Source organism: Lycium ferocissimum, chromosome 8 (assembly GCF_029784015.1).
Source record: "Lycium ferocissimum isolate CSIRO_LF1 chromosome 8, AGI_CSIRO_Lferr_CH_V1, whole genome shotgun sequence".
NCBI classification, from domain to species: Eukaryota; Viridiplantae; Streptophyta; class Magnoliopsida; order Solanales; family Solanaceae; genus Lycium; species Lycium ferocissimum.
In genome coordinates this window covers 29,547,464-29,564,000 of record NC_081349.1, presented here as the reverse complement: position 1 = coordinate 29,564,000, position 16,537 = coordinate 29,547,464, and the positions used below count along the sequence as shown (strand labels likewise).

Below are 16,537 nucleotides of genomic sequence, written 5' to 3'. Positions count from 1 at the left end.
TTAATATATATACTATATATATGTATATATATATACTATATACTATATATACTTATATATAGGTATAACTTAATATATATACTATATATACATATATACTATATATACTTAATATATATACTAAATATATGTATACTTAATATATATACTATATATACTTACTTATATACTATATATACTTATATATAGTATATACTATATATACTTATATATGTTTAAGTATACTATATAACTTAATATACTTATAAGTATATTCTTAGTATATTTTAGGTATATTTCTAACTTAATAAAAGAAAAAACAATTCCTAACTTCCAATTTTTTTTTTTATTTAATTTTCACCGGTTTAACCGGTCCGGTTCCGGTTTTACCGGTTCCGGTTCCTAAAATATTGGAACCGGACCGGTAAACAATTATACGGTTAACCGGAACCGGTTAACCGGTTCTACCGGTTCCGGTTCCGGTTACCGGTTAAAACCGGTTAGCCCGAACCGGTTGACACCTTTAGTCTAGTCTACTTCTGAATGCGTCCGCTCTATCTAGTCTCTTGCTTCATAAATGTTCAATAAGTAAAATTCATGAACGTTACCCCAGCATGTATGTCCGCTTAACTCTTCATGGGTCACCATATGAAAGATATTTTTCGCACCTCCGTACCCGTAATGTCCCGCTTAATCATCGGTTCTTAAATTAATTTGTTGGGTTAAACCAACCTAAATACATTCTTAATATGGTGGAATGTGGTCCAGTTTTCTCGAAAACAAGAATATACCTACATCTTATATATAACCTCTTTACTTCAATCTTCAACATGAACTTTATTGGCACACTCAATAGCATTAGTTGGTTTAAAGGGATAAACTACTAGACGGCTACTAACAACAATCTTAGAATTTCTCCTGGACAAATTAGGTATCCTCGTCCACACAATAAGATTTCAACATATGAAACATATTGAATTTAAAAGTTTTTCTCGTTCTTTTTCCTTCAAGTGTGATGGATTACACTTGCTGGTTATGAGGAGGGGGGTTGAAGAATATAAATAGGTTTAAGGCTCATATATATCTCTTATTAGATCCTTAAAATCTGCAAATCTTTGGGTTCACTCCCTAGCTATAGGTTACTCGCATATACCAAAATTGTCTTCTGATTTGATGGAGGTGTTGGAATCAAATATTGAGGAGGCCTCTAAAGCTTGATCGCATTACTTACCCCCTGTTTGGATGGTGGTTTAAAGTGTTCGTTAATGTATGGTTTTTAAACGTGTTTGTTCCATTATTGCTAAAATTATGTGGTATGGTGTTATAAACGCGGTTTTTCCGTAATTACGTATTTTCATTTCTCCATTATCTCCCACCCTCCACCATCCGTCCCACCCCACCCCCACCCCCCACCCCGTCCGCCCCACCTCTCACTCCACCCCCCCCCCGCAACTCACCCCGCCCCCGCCTACTAGCCACCCCCATCCCAACTACCCCACTCCTTTGCTACCCACGCCCACCACCCTAACCAACACCCACTACCCCTCACCACCGCCCAAACCCACCCCACAACAACTCACCCCCACGCTACCACCCACCCCTCCACCACCCCACCCACTACCCCTCAGCACCACCCACCCCCACCCTACCACCCACTGCCCCCACCTTCATCCCACAACCACCCACCTCACACCACCTACCCCTCCACCACCCCAACCCAATACCTACTTATTTTTTAAAGTTCCTATTTTATTCTTTACCTGAGTTTTATTAATATATATAAACTAATTTCTAATTAAGAGTTAAGGATATTTTAGTAAACTTACAAGTTATTATCATGATACCATACATCAAACCAAACAATACAAATGTTATTAAACCATAACAATCGATACAGTCTATCCAAACATTATGTTCATTAATACAGTACAATACAATACAACACCAGACTGTACAATACCATACTGTACATTAATGAACCACGGGAAACAACCATCCAAACAGAGGCTTAGGGGTGTTAAAACAACTTAGGGGTGTCAAAACAATCTTGAAAGCCGGTCGAACCAATCATTAGGTTTTTTTAAGTAGCCTTAGATTTTAATGTGAATTTATAACCATACCGAAAATTCGAGTCTTTTCTTTTATTTTATAAAAAATATCAAATTGAACCGAATAAATTCATATATATAAAATATATTTTTATATGTTGAAATTTCAGATAGAAAGCATTAAAATTTGACCTTTGGTGTTAGCCTTGGGGTCAATACAGATAGGAAAAACTAAAAGATTATCCAAAGCTACCCTATCATTATTGGAAACTTAGCATGTTTTTTTACATGCCTGGGTGCAAGTCTTTTTAAGGATAGTAGTACTGATGTACTTATGCAAAAAATTTAGTAAATAGGCAAAGACCAATATAGGAAAAGTAGGGAACAAGTAGGCATTTCGATTGGTTGGAAATTTTATCTCGCACTATCATCTTGTTGGTGAGGTTAATCCTAATATGTAATTCCTTCCCTCATTTCTCCTTCCCCTATCCCCCTATGTAATAAAAACAATTTAAATAATAATAATAAACAATATAGGAAAAAATATTGCTCCTAGTATAAAGATTTGCTTTGAGTTACCGGCCTAGTTTATATAAAATTTGTCACGTCCTTCCTATATATATTCTAAAAATATCCTTATTATATATTCTAAAAATATCTTTATTCTTCTTGGTTCTCATGGAAGCAAGTACAAACTTGTTCTGCAAATGATATATATATATATATATATATATATATATATATTCTACTACTACTATTCCTTTCCAAAGGTCATATATATATATATATATATATATATATATATATATATATATTCTTATTCTATTCCTTTCCAAAGGTCTATTCTAATTCTACCTTTGGGGATCATAATTGCTATATTTAGTATTTTACATTTATTACCTTCTTCTTGGAGTGTAATAAACTCTTCTATAGGCATTCTTTTTCCTGATGGCTTTATATTTTCTATGGGTTCTCCTGTTGTTCAATATATATATATATATATATATAGTTAAACGTAGTCATCTTGATGGTAATGCTTGACTATCTAGTGTATACATAGAAGAGTGGAAAGGGGGGAGTGCACAAATATCCGCTTTTAGATTCGTCATTTCACTTGTGTCCGCTTTTTAAAAAAATTGCAAGTTTATCCGCTTTGGGAACAACTTCATACGTACGCGAGTGAAGTAGAAAACTTGCGTCTGACTTTAGACATTTTGGTCGGAAGTGCATGGCCTTGTGAAGGCTAAACATTGGACATTTAAGCTAAAGTAGGACATTTCTGCCTGAAGTTCGATGTGGCTTGCTAAGGCCAACTTCGGATATTTTGACTGAAGTTGTGGACTTGAAAAGGCCAAATTTCAAACATATTTTATAGAAGTTTTACCTGGCTTGCCAAGGCTAACTTCAAGAATTATTGATTGTAGTACATATCCAAATTGGCTAAAACTTCAGTCATGTGTATCTGAAGTGTTTTTGGCCCAAAAAAAAAAAAAAAGAAGAAGGAATAATTACTTGACATAGCTACCTCTACGAGGTAATTATTGATAATAACTACCTTTTAATTTATTTATATTTAGTAGCTACAGTGATTTTGTAAATTATCATTCATAGCTATACCAAAATACATCAAGCGGTAGTGGCTGGAGTGGTTATTGGGAGTGGGCTCTGCCCCTGCCCGCCCAAGTTCGAACCCAACTTCACTGCAACTCAAATACAGTCAAATACATGTGACATCAGATAAATTTGGATATAACTGAACAGTATATTCAACTAAACTGAAATACATCAAATGGTAAGAAGCTATAATAAGGTAGTTATTCCTGTAAGTTCTCTTCGAATTTCAACAATTCAACACATGATTCAACACCAAAATCTACTCCAAATATGCTCAAATTCGAAACACATGTTCCACATATCATAAAGAATAAAACTCAATCATCAATTTATCAAAATAATAACAAACCTAACAGTCCCATTTGACACCCTTTTAATTTTTTCATGTATGCGTACTTCACTCATATATGACTGAATTGCATGTAAAAATTGGTTAAAACTTTATTCATGTGTGTTTGAAGTGAGGTTGAATTTTATTTTTATTTTTTTGGCCCAAAAACATTCTTTGAATTTCAATAATCGAACACCCGATTCAATACCCAAATGATCTCAAATTTAAAATATAAGTTTCAAATATCACAAAGAACAAATTTTAATCATCAATTTGCCAAAATAACAGCAAATCTAACAAACTCATTTTGCAATAATGGTGATTTGTCATTGTATTCCCGACTTATTTGATTTCAACTCACTTTTCATATTTGAAATTAAAGAAATCATTATATTTCAATTGCTATAAATTCAAAAAATACTATTATACAACAATTAAGAAGAAGATGACGACAATTTTATCTAAAACTACTTAATACTCAATATCAGGTAGATATTTTTTTTTAAAAAAATAGGTACAATTTAAATGGGGCAACCAAATAAGATGCCCGTGAGATTTTTACGAGCGAAAAGCAGGACAACGAAGGGTCGTGTTGATATTTTGATTTCCCTAAAATGGACATTCAGCATCTTCTTTGTGTAATTGATTAGACAATGTAATTAATTTCTTTTGAAATAATTTCATTTGTGTCCCACCTCTTGGTTCTAGCTTACACGTGTCCTATTTAGAAGCATACATTCTGTCAGTGGGCCATATAACTTTATGATTGTGGCTGATAAACTTCTTGTAGTAACTTATCAACCCCATCCAACAAAATGACAAACTCGTTTAAGCATCAAATAATATCTCATTCTTCTTTATTGTATTCATACTAAACTAGATAAAATGGGCCTGGGCACAGGCTCGAGCTCAAGAAATGGCACATCACGTATATTTAACTTTTATTACTCCATGCAGATAAAAAGAATGTCCATTTAATCATATGTATATTTTTTAAGAAAATATTAACTCTTAAAAAAATAGATAATTTGACTAAAATGCCTTTAATTAAATAGGTATTGAGATTTAATTACATAACACTTAATAGGGCAAATCTTGAAAGATAAGGTTAATTTTTTCTTGATTTGATAAGTGGACACTCTTTTTGGTATAAAAAAAAAAGGCTAAATGGACACTTTTTTTTATCCGGAGGGAGTATAAAGTACTGTTTTCTCAACCAAAAAAAAAATGTATGAAGGTTAACTTAAATTTTTTATTTATTCGAAAAACTTTTTTTAGTAATTTTGTGAAAATTCAGGGTTAAATTGGTAAATTCCATTTTCATATTGTCCCAAAATAGCAATAAAATAATTCTCATATTCTGTTAATTCACTATGCTAATTTTCCCTCCATTCCAATATAATTGAATATTGGGATGTGGTAAGCTCCTTAGAAATTTAATTAATACAAGCACTATGAAATGGTCATTTGGCTTAATTACCATATGTTTTTCCCCAGACTTTTATTAAAGATGAAATAGTGAGTGTTGGGATACCAAAAACCATTGAAAAGAAGGGTAATAAAAAAAAAAAAAAAAAATCTTTTAGACTCTGACCAATTAACTTATTTTGGCCAAAAAAAAAATCTCAAAAATTCACTTATTTTGAAATGGAGCGAGTACTGATTATAAAAACCATTAAAAGAAAGTTAAAATGTTGATATACAAATGTGCAAATGCATATAAAAAACGAAATTGTAAAGAGCCATAGGGAAGGGTCTACGTGGGAAATCTAGGAAATTAATGGTGTGAGATGTGTTGATGAGTGATGACAAATGATGTAAGCAAAGGACAAACTGATCAAGGCACCCGAAAGTTTTTATTGAAATTAGAGAAAACACATGTTTTAACCCCTGAACTTGGCATGAAAACTCACTTTAGCAACTAAACTTAACTTCTATTTTTTTACCCCCCTTAACAACTTACGTTTTAATTGTTTTCCACCCTAAAAAATAATACCACTCACAACGGAGGTGTATTACACTCGCGGTATGTCATTGCCACTTCAATGCCACATCATTGCCATTCTTGTCGTCGTTACGTCATCATTGCTTATGTCAAAATTACCAACATATCATTTTTATATTTTTTCGTTATTATTTTTTTCTTCTCTCTTTCTTCTTCTTTCTCCTCATCCTCACCCTATTTTTATCAACCACCATGCCGCCTTTCGTCACCGCCGCCGCCCCCCTCTCCGCCGCCGCCGCCCCGCCGCCGCCGCCGCAAAAAATTGGACGAACCGCCTCTTAAAAAAAATCATCACCATCATCTTTAACCCACACCCACCACCACCACCATCATCTCCCCACCAAATTTCATCAAATTCCTTAAAAGAAAAAAATCACCACCACCATCTTTAACCCACATCCACAACCAAGACCATTTCTAGCAAACCCATTTCTTCCACCACCATTATTAAAGCAAACCCATTTCTTCCACCACCATTATTAGCAAACCCATTTCTTCCATAACTTTATTTTTGAAAGAGAATCAAAAATACCCACATCCACAACCACCACCATTTCTAAGAACTCATTTCTTCCACCACCATTAGTCCCACTTACACTTAAATTCGTTCAAATTAGTTGTTTTGGTTGTTATTGTTGGCCATTATTAGTATTATTATTAACAAACCCATTTCTTCCATAACTTTATTTTTGAAAGAAAACAAAATCTAAATCAAGAAACAAAAAAATGGTGAAAATGAAAAGAAAAAAATGATGAGAATATAGAGAGAAAAAGGGATTTGTGAAGAAGAAGAAGAAGGATGGTGGGGCTGGAGCGGGTAGAGGGTGTGGCCGGGTGGGGTGGGGCGGGAAAGAAAAATGTGGTCGGGGGGGGGGGGGGGGGGGCTGTGAAGAAACGGTCGTGGCGGGGGAGGGGGAGGGGGTGAAGAAGAAGAAACGGATGAAACCAACCAAGCCATGGAAATCCACCCTCTCTCCCTTTCTTCTTCAATCACATTAACACATCAATGATGAAAAGAAACCAACCAGGCAGCCATGGAAATTTTAGCTACAGTGCCAAGTCCACTTTTTTTTTATTTTTCACTCTCTTAATTTTTTATTTTTTTATTTTTTTTGCCACGTCAGCATTTGGGGTGGAAAATAATTGAAACGTAAGTTGTTAAGGGGGGTAAAAAAATAGAAGTTAAGTTTAGTTGCTAAAGTGAGTTTTCGTGCCAAGTTCAGGGGTTAAAACATGTCTTTTCCCTTGAAATTACAGAAATTACAGTCAAACGCTATTACAACCAATAGAATTGATTTATTATGATACAACTACCAAAACACCCTTGAGCACAAATAGTCATGAAACAGATGGCTGAAGCACCTAAATTGTTGCTTCTTGTATACTCTCCGTCCCAATTAAGTGGCTTAGTTTGACTAGGCACAAGGTTTAACGAATAACAATAGACTTTTAAATCTTTTGTCCTAAATTAAAGATTTGTAAATTTATCAGGTAGAATGTTTGAATGCCAACTTACTAAACACAAAAAAGAGACACTCTTTTTAAGACAAACCAAAAACAAAAAAAAAAACACTAAAATTTGGATAGGGATAGTAGTAAGAGAAAGAGAATGTACTTGCAATACTCAAAGCTTCTAAAATTAATTTTTTTATCCCAGTAAACATTGTCATGACCTTCTACAAGCAAACATATAAAAATTCTTTGAATTTAATTCTTCTAAATCATATGCTAGAATTATATTATATGATAGCGATTGATTTCTGCCTTTTAAGTTTAGTGCACTAAAAGTTATACACTAACAACTTATTCCAATAGATCTTTTTTCCAATTACCAAATCATTTATAAAAAGCAATTATCAAATCATTCATCTTTTACTATGGTTAATTTTTTTTTTCCTAAAAACTTCTATATAGTTGATGTATCAAATAAATAGAGAAACACCTACGGAGTACTTTGTTGTGATTAGTTTGGTTTAAATCAAGTTGAACAAAGATACTTTACAAAAGTCAAAATAGATGGGCCCCTTCTTCCTTATTATCTGAAATCCATTTATACTCTCTCCCTCCCAAAAAAAATATTTTAATTTGATTTGACACAAAATTTAAGAAATAAAATAAGACTTTTAAAATGTGTGGTCCAAAACAAATCTTACATATTTGTGTGACTGTAAATTATCTCATAAAGTTAAATTATTTCTAAATATAGAAAGATATCAATTTTTTAGGGACAAACTAAAAATGAAATGAAGATAATTTTTTTGGGATGGAGGGAGTATATCTTATTTACATTAGAATTATTTCTAGTAGATATACTTATGATCACCTAGTATATAGTAGAAATAGTAGAAAGAATAAATGCAACACGATTTAATTATATTTATTATTATTTTATCATATACTACTGTCAAAGATTGATAAGTACGTAGCCTAAGCAGTCCAAATACTCTAAGATGAGATATTAGTTTCCAGAAATCCACACGAGTTGGAGACACACTTAAGGCTAAGATATTTTTAGCTTTCAATGCTTCACTTCCACTATAAATATATGGAATCCACCTATCACATTGAACCAGAAAAGCAAAAACTTCTACCTGAAGAACCATCCAACACTACTTTTTTTATTCACTCAACCAACAGTGACCAAAAATGGATATTTTTCGAAGCTATTTTTCGGACCCACTTATTGAGTCTGATACTAGCAGCAGCGCCCCTGATCTTTATACTGAATATTCACCAGTGATGTTAGCTTCGAATAACCCAAAAAAGCAGGCCGGGAGGAAGAAGTTTAAGGAAACTCGACATCCAGTATACAGGGGAGTAAGAAAAAGAAATTCAAATAAATGGGTTTGTGAAGTCAGAGAACCCAATAAAAAATCAAGGATTTGGCTAGGCACTTTCCCAACAGTAGAAATGGCAGCTAGAGCTCATGACGTGGCGGCCATAGCCTTGAGGGGTCGTTCTGCTTGCTTGAACTTTGCTGACTCTACTTGGAGGTTGCCTATCCCAGCTTCCTCCTGCACCAAGGATATCCAGAAGGCAGCTGCTGAGGCCGCCGAATCTTTTCGACTGCCACTAAAGTTAGAAAGAGTTTCAAGAGAATACATATACACTCCTGAAACGCCACAGAGTATGTTCTTTGTGGATGAGGAAGCGGTCTTCTACATGCCGGGATTACTTGCGAATTTAGCCCAAGGACTAATGCTACCTCCACCTCAATATTTAGAAATCGAAAATCATGCCGAAGCGGATGCTCATACGTCCTTATGGAGTTATTCTATCTAAATAATTGGTTCTGGTTAATTATAACCACTTGTTTGAAAGTTTACATGCAGGGGCGATTTTAGGCCCTATTTTTGGAGCACATGAACACATTGTCTCGCCATAAAACTAGATATTTTATGTATATATTTTCTAAAATTAGTATAATACTACCTACTGGAACACATACTACAAAAGACCAAATGGTGCACTTGGTTGAAAGCTGAGCTATTTACCTAGTAGACTAGGGATCAATTCCCTCTTAATACATTTTTTCTTTTTTTTTTAAGTGGTGAACCCATGCTCCAGAAATCCTAAATTCGCCTCTGTTTACATGCAATTGGAATGCTGAAAGTGAGCCTACTTAAATTAGGATTTTTAGGAGATATTCCAAGTTTTGTGCTCAATAATTGGATGGTACTAATGTAAAAAGGTACTGTAATTTAGTACAACAACAATGTAATTTAGTCATTGTAGATATTTCCAACCACAAGAAAAACATGTAGTCCTATGTTGTCCTATTATTGGAAAGTGTTTCCAGCTTAATGCAGATTAATGTGGCCTAGATCGTGTGGACAAGACGATGTCTTGAACGACCCTGACTCCCGAAGTGTCCGGGAGCCCGATCCCCCAGTGCCACAGTTTGTAGGCTCCCCGCCTGGCGTACAAATAGTTGGGGCTGCTACGGGAGGTGTTGGTGTCCCAGTGTTGGGGTATGCTAGAAAGGATGTTTGGATGTTTACTTGGATCATACGTGTATAACGTGTTTTCCAAGTAAACATTTGATGCTCCTTTTCTGAAGAAGCCTAAAGGTTTTCCTGTCTTGTTGAGAACTGGACAACTTTAATTAGGTTATTACGCCTCTTGAGTTTTCATAAATTTCACATAAGATAAAAGCTTTTTTAATCATCAGAATTGGTTATAACCTCAATTACTTGTTCAAACCGAGTCATGAATGCACTTTGTTGCGATGCCAATATGCTTTGTACGTTGTGACACCAATAGCCATTAGAGGCGGATTTAGGATTTGAACATTGCGGTTGCCACTATTTTATATATGCAATACCTACTAAAAAAAAGGACAGCCCAATGCATTAAGGTCCCGCTATGAGCGGGGTCCGGGGAATACCTACTACTAGTCACAAAGACCGAATAGGCAGGATGGATCGGATCAGTTAATTTTGGGTTAATTCGATTAGGTCTATTAGGTCTTCTATTCATAAATAGACAAATAAGTTTCGTTCAGTTTAACTTTTCTTTTTACACTTGATTTAAACATTTAAATTCTATTCTAAAATAAAATTACAAAACAAAAACGCAAAAACCAATAACTCTTGAAAGAGAGCCCATATTATTAGATAAATTGCTAAAATGTACCTTAATTTCTACATCTTTTTAGTTTGGCTAGATTAATTTACTTCAATATTTTTGAGTTAGTTTTTCCGTCTTAATTGTCAATTTTTATAACAATTATTAGCAAAACAAGAGTTTCCAGTTATCAATATATTAGAATCAACCAAACTGTCTACTAAATAAACCATTTTGATCTCTCAAAAGTTAAAAAATAACTGCTCAAATTATATTCGAATATATATCAATGTCGCGTCATCAAAACGAGAAAAAACTATGTATTAAATAAAATAAATTCAAATTACTTATCAAAAGAAGTTTTCTTACGAAGTAAGATTTAATTGAAGAAACAAAATAATGGTTGGTGTAAATAAATTAAAAAAGAAAAGATGATGATGCAGAAGGAGTTTGAGAAAGAACTATTTTAGCAATATAATGGAGAATAAAAAGAAGAAAAGTGGAAAAGAAAAGGAAGAACAAGGAGAAAGCAAGGTGAGGCTGCTTGCAGCCGGATTAGAACTTGGATAGTCAGAGAAAGGAGGACTTTCGCGGCTGCACGAACCAGTGGCACCAGAAGTGCTTTGTTTAGTGAGAGTGCCATTTAAAGTATTTATACGTTATTTCACAGATATCTACATAAATACTCGGAATTTCTGCCGAAGCTGCTGGTTGCGTGGCAGTCCTACCTCATAAGGTAGATCCGCCCCTGAAAGCCATTATGGCTTTTTCAATGTTAGATGGCTCCTTTCTTCGGCCTCGAGATGACTCAGGGTAATCCAGCTTGCCCCTGCCGGGTTACCCCAGTTATCGTGCTATCGTTTATTGGGTTATGTTTTCCACTATTTCGCTGAGTCTGGTCACTCTCATGCGATAACGTCTGATCTTTCTCGTTTCGCTGACTTTGGTCACCAACATCCTGCAGTGTTTCAAAACCTGGTGGTATATAGCCGGGTTAACGATTTGACAACTATGTTGTCCTGCCAACGTCCCATCACTTTGGTCACCGACGAGCTGGTTATTACGCTGATCTCCAGACATGATATGGTTTTCTCTTGGGAAACAAACAGAAGGAAGTTAGCAAAGAGTTAACAACATATCAAAACAATACCACTGTTTTCCTGGCCCAACGCTGGACGCCAAACTGCCTAAAATCTGAAACTAAGATTTACAACTTAATTTGTATTTAGGGTCGAGGGAAAATAGATTGTAATGATCATTATTAACTTCTTGATACTTTTCTATGAATATGATAAAATAAGTAAAGGACAGTGAATTAAAGAGCAATAAAGCAAAAGAGTAAGAATGTTCTTATTCAAGTGTCTCTAGTCGAACTGCCATACAACTTCACTAGAGAAACTTGCTTGTTACAATTCGAATGCTTATCACTAGCAATGATGAAAATAAGATGGGTACAAGTGAAGGAAAGCAGGTGTTCTTATAGATTATCGCTAGGTAACGTTTCTCAAATATTAATAATGATCACTATATTTGCACATTTGCGCCTGTTACGTATATGGATATGTAGCCGTCGTAGTGAATCTTGAATTTCTCAGAACCGTCACTGATGACATACCAGTCACTTGACTCAAGAGCAAGACCGCCTGTTACCGGTGTGCCAACCTCCTGGGCGCTATTTTGGTCCTTGATCAAAGTCGTCTTTGCTGACCTGGATCTGATTAGACTTGAATTTCCACATGTCACTTTCCAAGTCGCCCACGTGTTAAATCCATCATTTGCCCAATACACTAGTATATACTCCCCCGTCTCAAATTATTTGTCTTGGTTACTAAAATAGTTGTCTCACATTATTTGTCGTTTTAGAAGTTCAAGGCGCAATTAGTTATTCTTTCCCCATTTTACCCTTAGTAAAACTTTGTCATTAATGGAGATGATACATAAATAGAGTATATATTTAATGAAAAGAGATTATAACTTAGATATAAATAAGGGTAAAGTTAGTCAAATATCACTCCTAATTAACATTTCTGAAGGAGCATGTAATAAAAAATGACAGATAATTTGAGACGGAGGAAGCAGTAGAATAGCAAAAGTAGATGCAACACGATTTAATTATATTTATTTATCATTTAATAATGTCAAAGATTGATAAGTAGCCTAATTAGTAGTCCAAACTAGAAAGATTCACAAGTTACTGCATCAGCAGAAACCCACACAATTAAAGACTTGGAATTTCCCTCTGACTTGGGGTATTTTGAATCTAAGACACGTCATAAGCAGAATCCACTTGTCCCATAAAACACCTGGGCTTGGCTTAGGATACTTTGAAGGTCCCTTTCAAAATTCAGCGTGTTTTCTTTTCAACCTCAAATTACATTTTCATTTTTTTGAGTCATCAAACTTTTGAGCTTCAAATAATACTTCACTTCCACTATAGTCTATAAATATATGGAGAACCGCCACCCACACCCCATCAGCCAGATGTACAACCAAGAAATGTAGACTGTGATGCATTTTTGTCCTTGTTTTTTCATGTTATAAAAATAGGCATGGTTGGATTTATAGACAGGAAAATAACATATACATTATTCCAGTATAAGTCGGTGCCTTTAATGACTACTCAAATTTGTTGTGACCAGAGGCGTATCGTGATTTGAATTCATATTTGACGTGCTCAACCTTTCGGTTCTTAAAACATAAACTCATTACACTTTTAAAATCAGAGGTGTCGAGATCGAGCCTTGAATATGAAATCGCCGTTAGGAGGAAGCGCCTTATCACCAAAGTGGGACTTTCTAACAGAGGCGGATTTAGCATTGCGTTTATAGGTTCAACATAACCCAATATCTTAGACACAGACTCTATATTTGTATTGAAAATTCATTTTATATAAATAAATAATCTTATTCAGGACTCAGTACATAAATAGTTGTGATTCAGAACCCATAAATTAAAAAAATCTGGCTCCGCCTCTGCTTCCTGACATGAATTTAATTAATCAAGCCTGAAAATGAATACCAAACATCGGTGAGAAATTAGATAAGAAAAAGATATAACTTTCCAAATTATTGGGCTCTTGCTAGGCACGGGCAAACCTGCTTAGTACACAGTAGAAACAGAAAAAATAGAAGTGACACGATTTAATAATGTCCCTTTCTGTTTTGGGATATTTTGAAGGCCCCTTGTCCCCTAAGAGCTTAGCTTACGATATTTTGAAGGCCCCTTTTAAAATCCAGCTTGTCTCCTTTTCAACCTCAAAGTCAATGTTTTTTAGGCATCTAACTTTTTAGCTTCAAATATAGCTTCACTTCCACTATAGTCTATAATTATAGAGAACCCACTTATCACACTAAACCTAAAGGCAAACCCATCGACACTACTTTTTTACTCTCTCAACCAGCAGATCTAGTCCAACAATGGATATTTTTATTCGGTATTTTTATTCGGACCCACTTACCGAGTCTGATATTAGCAGCAGCCCACCCAACCTTGCTCAATATTCATTAGTGATGTTAGCTTCAAATAACTCCAAAAAGCAAGCAAGAAATTTTAAGGAAATTCAACATCTAGTATACGGGAGAATGAGGAAAAGAAATTCATACAAATGGGTTTGTGAAGTCAGAAAACCCAGTAAGAAATCAGAATTTAGCTTGGCACTTTCCCAACAATATAGATTATAGGCTAAGGCCAATCATACTTTTAACGAGGTCCTTACAACGTCAGGCAGTATTTACTAAAATCCCGTCAGCAAAATATTCTTTGATTGTAAAACCAATAGCGACAATGTTAGGACACACGTTGTAATTTGATGAACTAGTTGCATGGTTACATTGATGAGAATGGATATCGGTGCCCAGGGCAGAGCTAGTGTTTCGGTCACGGATTCGGATGATTTCAATAGCTTTGACCAAACTCTGTATTTATATTAAATTAAGCCCATAAGATTTAAAGGACTAAAATTTTTGAACCCATAAGGTTTAATTAAATCCTGGCTCCACCTCTACCGGTATGTGCTGCACTGGGCAATAATTTTAACTTCAGCTGCTTGCATAATCTTCGCTTAGATGATGTCAAAACATTAAAATTAGATTCTCAAAAAGCAACTACAAAAGAAGTTAGAAATTTTATTATTATTTTTAATATCAAAATGGCAAAAGAATACATTCTAGAATATATTGAACAGTGTGTGATAGATGAAATAGCTCCTAAATCAACTTGCTCACTTCTTTCATTCAACTATACAATGACTTGAAAATAACAAAACTAATCTTTTTCACTTGCCTAAACCGAATCAACAAATTATTAGATCACGCTATAATAGTCTTTTCCGCACGTCTAGGCCACATTAATTTGCATTAAGCTTGAACCACTTTCTAATAATACATTACATCGGACTACACTGTTTTTTTTGTGGTTGGAAATTAAATATCTACATTGTCACTAAATTACAATACTTGTTTACATCCTTACAATCCAAATATTGAGTACGAAAATATCTCATAAATATCCTAATTTAAGTAGGCCTCACTTTGAGCATTACAATCGCATATAAGTGTCAAAAAGTACTCCCTCCGTCTCAAATTATTTATCGTGATTTCTAAAAATAGTTATCTCAAATTATTTGTCGTTTTAAAAGTTTAAGACAAAACTAATTACTTTTTCCCATTTTTAACCTTATTAATATGTTTTTGAAGACTAAAAACACTTCAGTTATGGGGAGATAACACAAAAAAAGACTAAATTAAATATTCAACGAAGAGAGATTATATCTTTAAACATAAATAAGGGTAAATAGTTAAAAGTCCCTCTTAATTAATATTTCTTAAAGGGCTTGTAAAAGAGAAACACGATAGATAATTTAAGAGGAAGGAAGTAATAATATCATTAATCAAATTTTTAAGATAGAGTAATTCCATAAAGACATTTCAGCATCAACTTCGGCATGATCTTTGATTTCTAAACGTTGAGGAGGCGGCGGTAGCATCAGTCCTTGAGCCAAATTCGCAAGTAATCCCGGCATGTCGTAGAGCTATTCCTCGTCCACATAGAACATACTCTCTGGCATTTCAGCGGTATCCCCAGAAACGCTTTCCGAGTAGGAGTGCTCTAGTGGACGTCAAGCAGACTTCCAGTTGCTGCAGTCGCAGGAAGCCGGGATAGGCAACCTCCAAGCAGAGTCGACAAAGTTCAAGCAAGTAGAACAAGCCGCCACCATTCCTACTTTGAGAATGTGCCTAGCCAAATTCTTGATTTTTTTATTGGATTCTCTAACTTCACAAACCCATTTATCTGAATTTTTTTTCCTCACTCCCCTTTATACTGGATGTCTAGTTTCCCAAAACTTCATCCTCCCGGCTAGCATTTTCGGGTTATTGAAAGCTAACATAACTGATGAATTTTTTTTCAAGCTAATCTTTCAATATTTGAAGCTAACATCACCAATGTTGAGCTTTTACTAGAAACCTCCTCAAATGTGTGTCTCAGATCCTTCAAATAATGCTTTTTTGGAGGATCTGACATGGGTGCAGCAACATTTTTAAAGGATTCTGAGCAACATAAGTGATGTCTAAGTCATGAAGAATATGAAGGGTTTTTCCGTGAGAGGACGTCAAAGGCTCAAAGCAAACACATTAATGTGCTTTCAGCTGAAAGTAAGAAACCAGCGCGTCAACAAAGAACACCCCTGTTCTCTTTTCAAATGAAGTAAAATTTTGACCCATGAGGCATGTGATGTAAGATCAATAGTTTACCTTTCTGAGTTCGACTTTCAGTGGGGGTTCCTTGTAAAAGCTCGGCATTGATGATGTTAGCTTCAAATATTGGAAAATTAGCTTGGAAAAATATTCATCAGTGATGTTAGCTTCAAATAACCAGATAAAGCGAGCCGAGAGGAAAAAGTTTCGAGAAACTCGACATCCAGCATACAGGGGAGTGAGAAAAATAAATTCTGATAAATGGGGTTATGAAGTTGGAGAACCCAACAAAAAATTAAGA

General features: G+C 34.8%; 1 protein-coding gene and 1 pseudogene across 1 annotated transcript; one reads left to right on the top strand and one right to left on the bottom strand.

Moving 5' to 3' along the window:
• The first annotated feature begins 8,087 nt into the window (after nucleotides 1-8,087).
• On the top strand, nucleotides 8,088-9,302 carry LOC132067899 (dehydration-responsive element-binding protein 1B-like). Its single transcript, XM_059461299.1, has one exon. The coding sequence runs from the start codon at nucleotides 8,624-8,626 to the stop codon at nucleotides 9,257-9,259; it is 636 nt and encodes a 211-aa protein (XP_059317282.1). The 5' UTR covers nucleotides 8,088-8,623; the 3' UTR covers nucleotides 9,260-9,302.
• Nucleotides 9,303-15,284: 5,982 nt separating this feature from the next.
• Nucleotides 15,285-16,434, bottom strand: LOC132067897 (dehydration-responsive element-binding protein 1B-like; annotated as a pseudogene).
• Nucleotides 16,435-16,537: the final 103 nt, after the last annotated feature.

Coding starts and splice junctions, on each gene's coding strand:
- LOC132067899 (XM_059461299.1), top strand. CDS start 8,624: ATGGATATTTTTCGAAGCTATTTTTCGGACCCACTTATTGAGTCTGAT.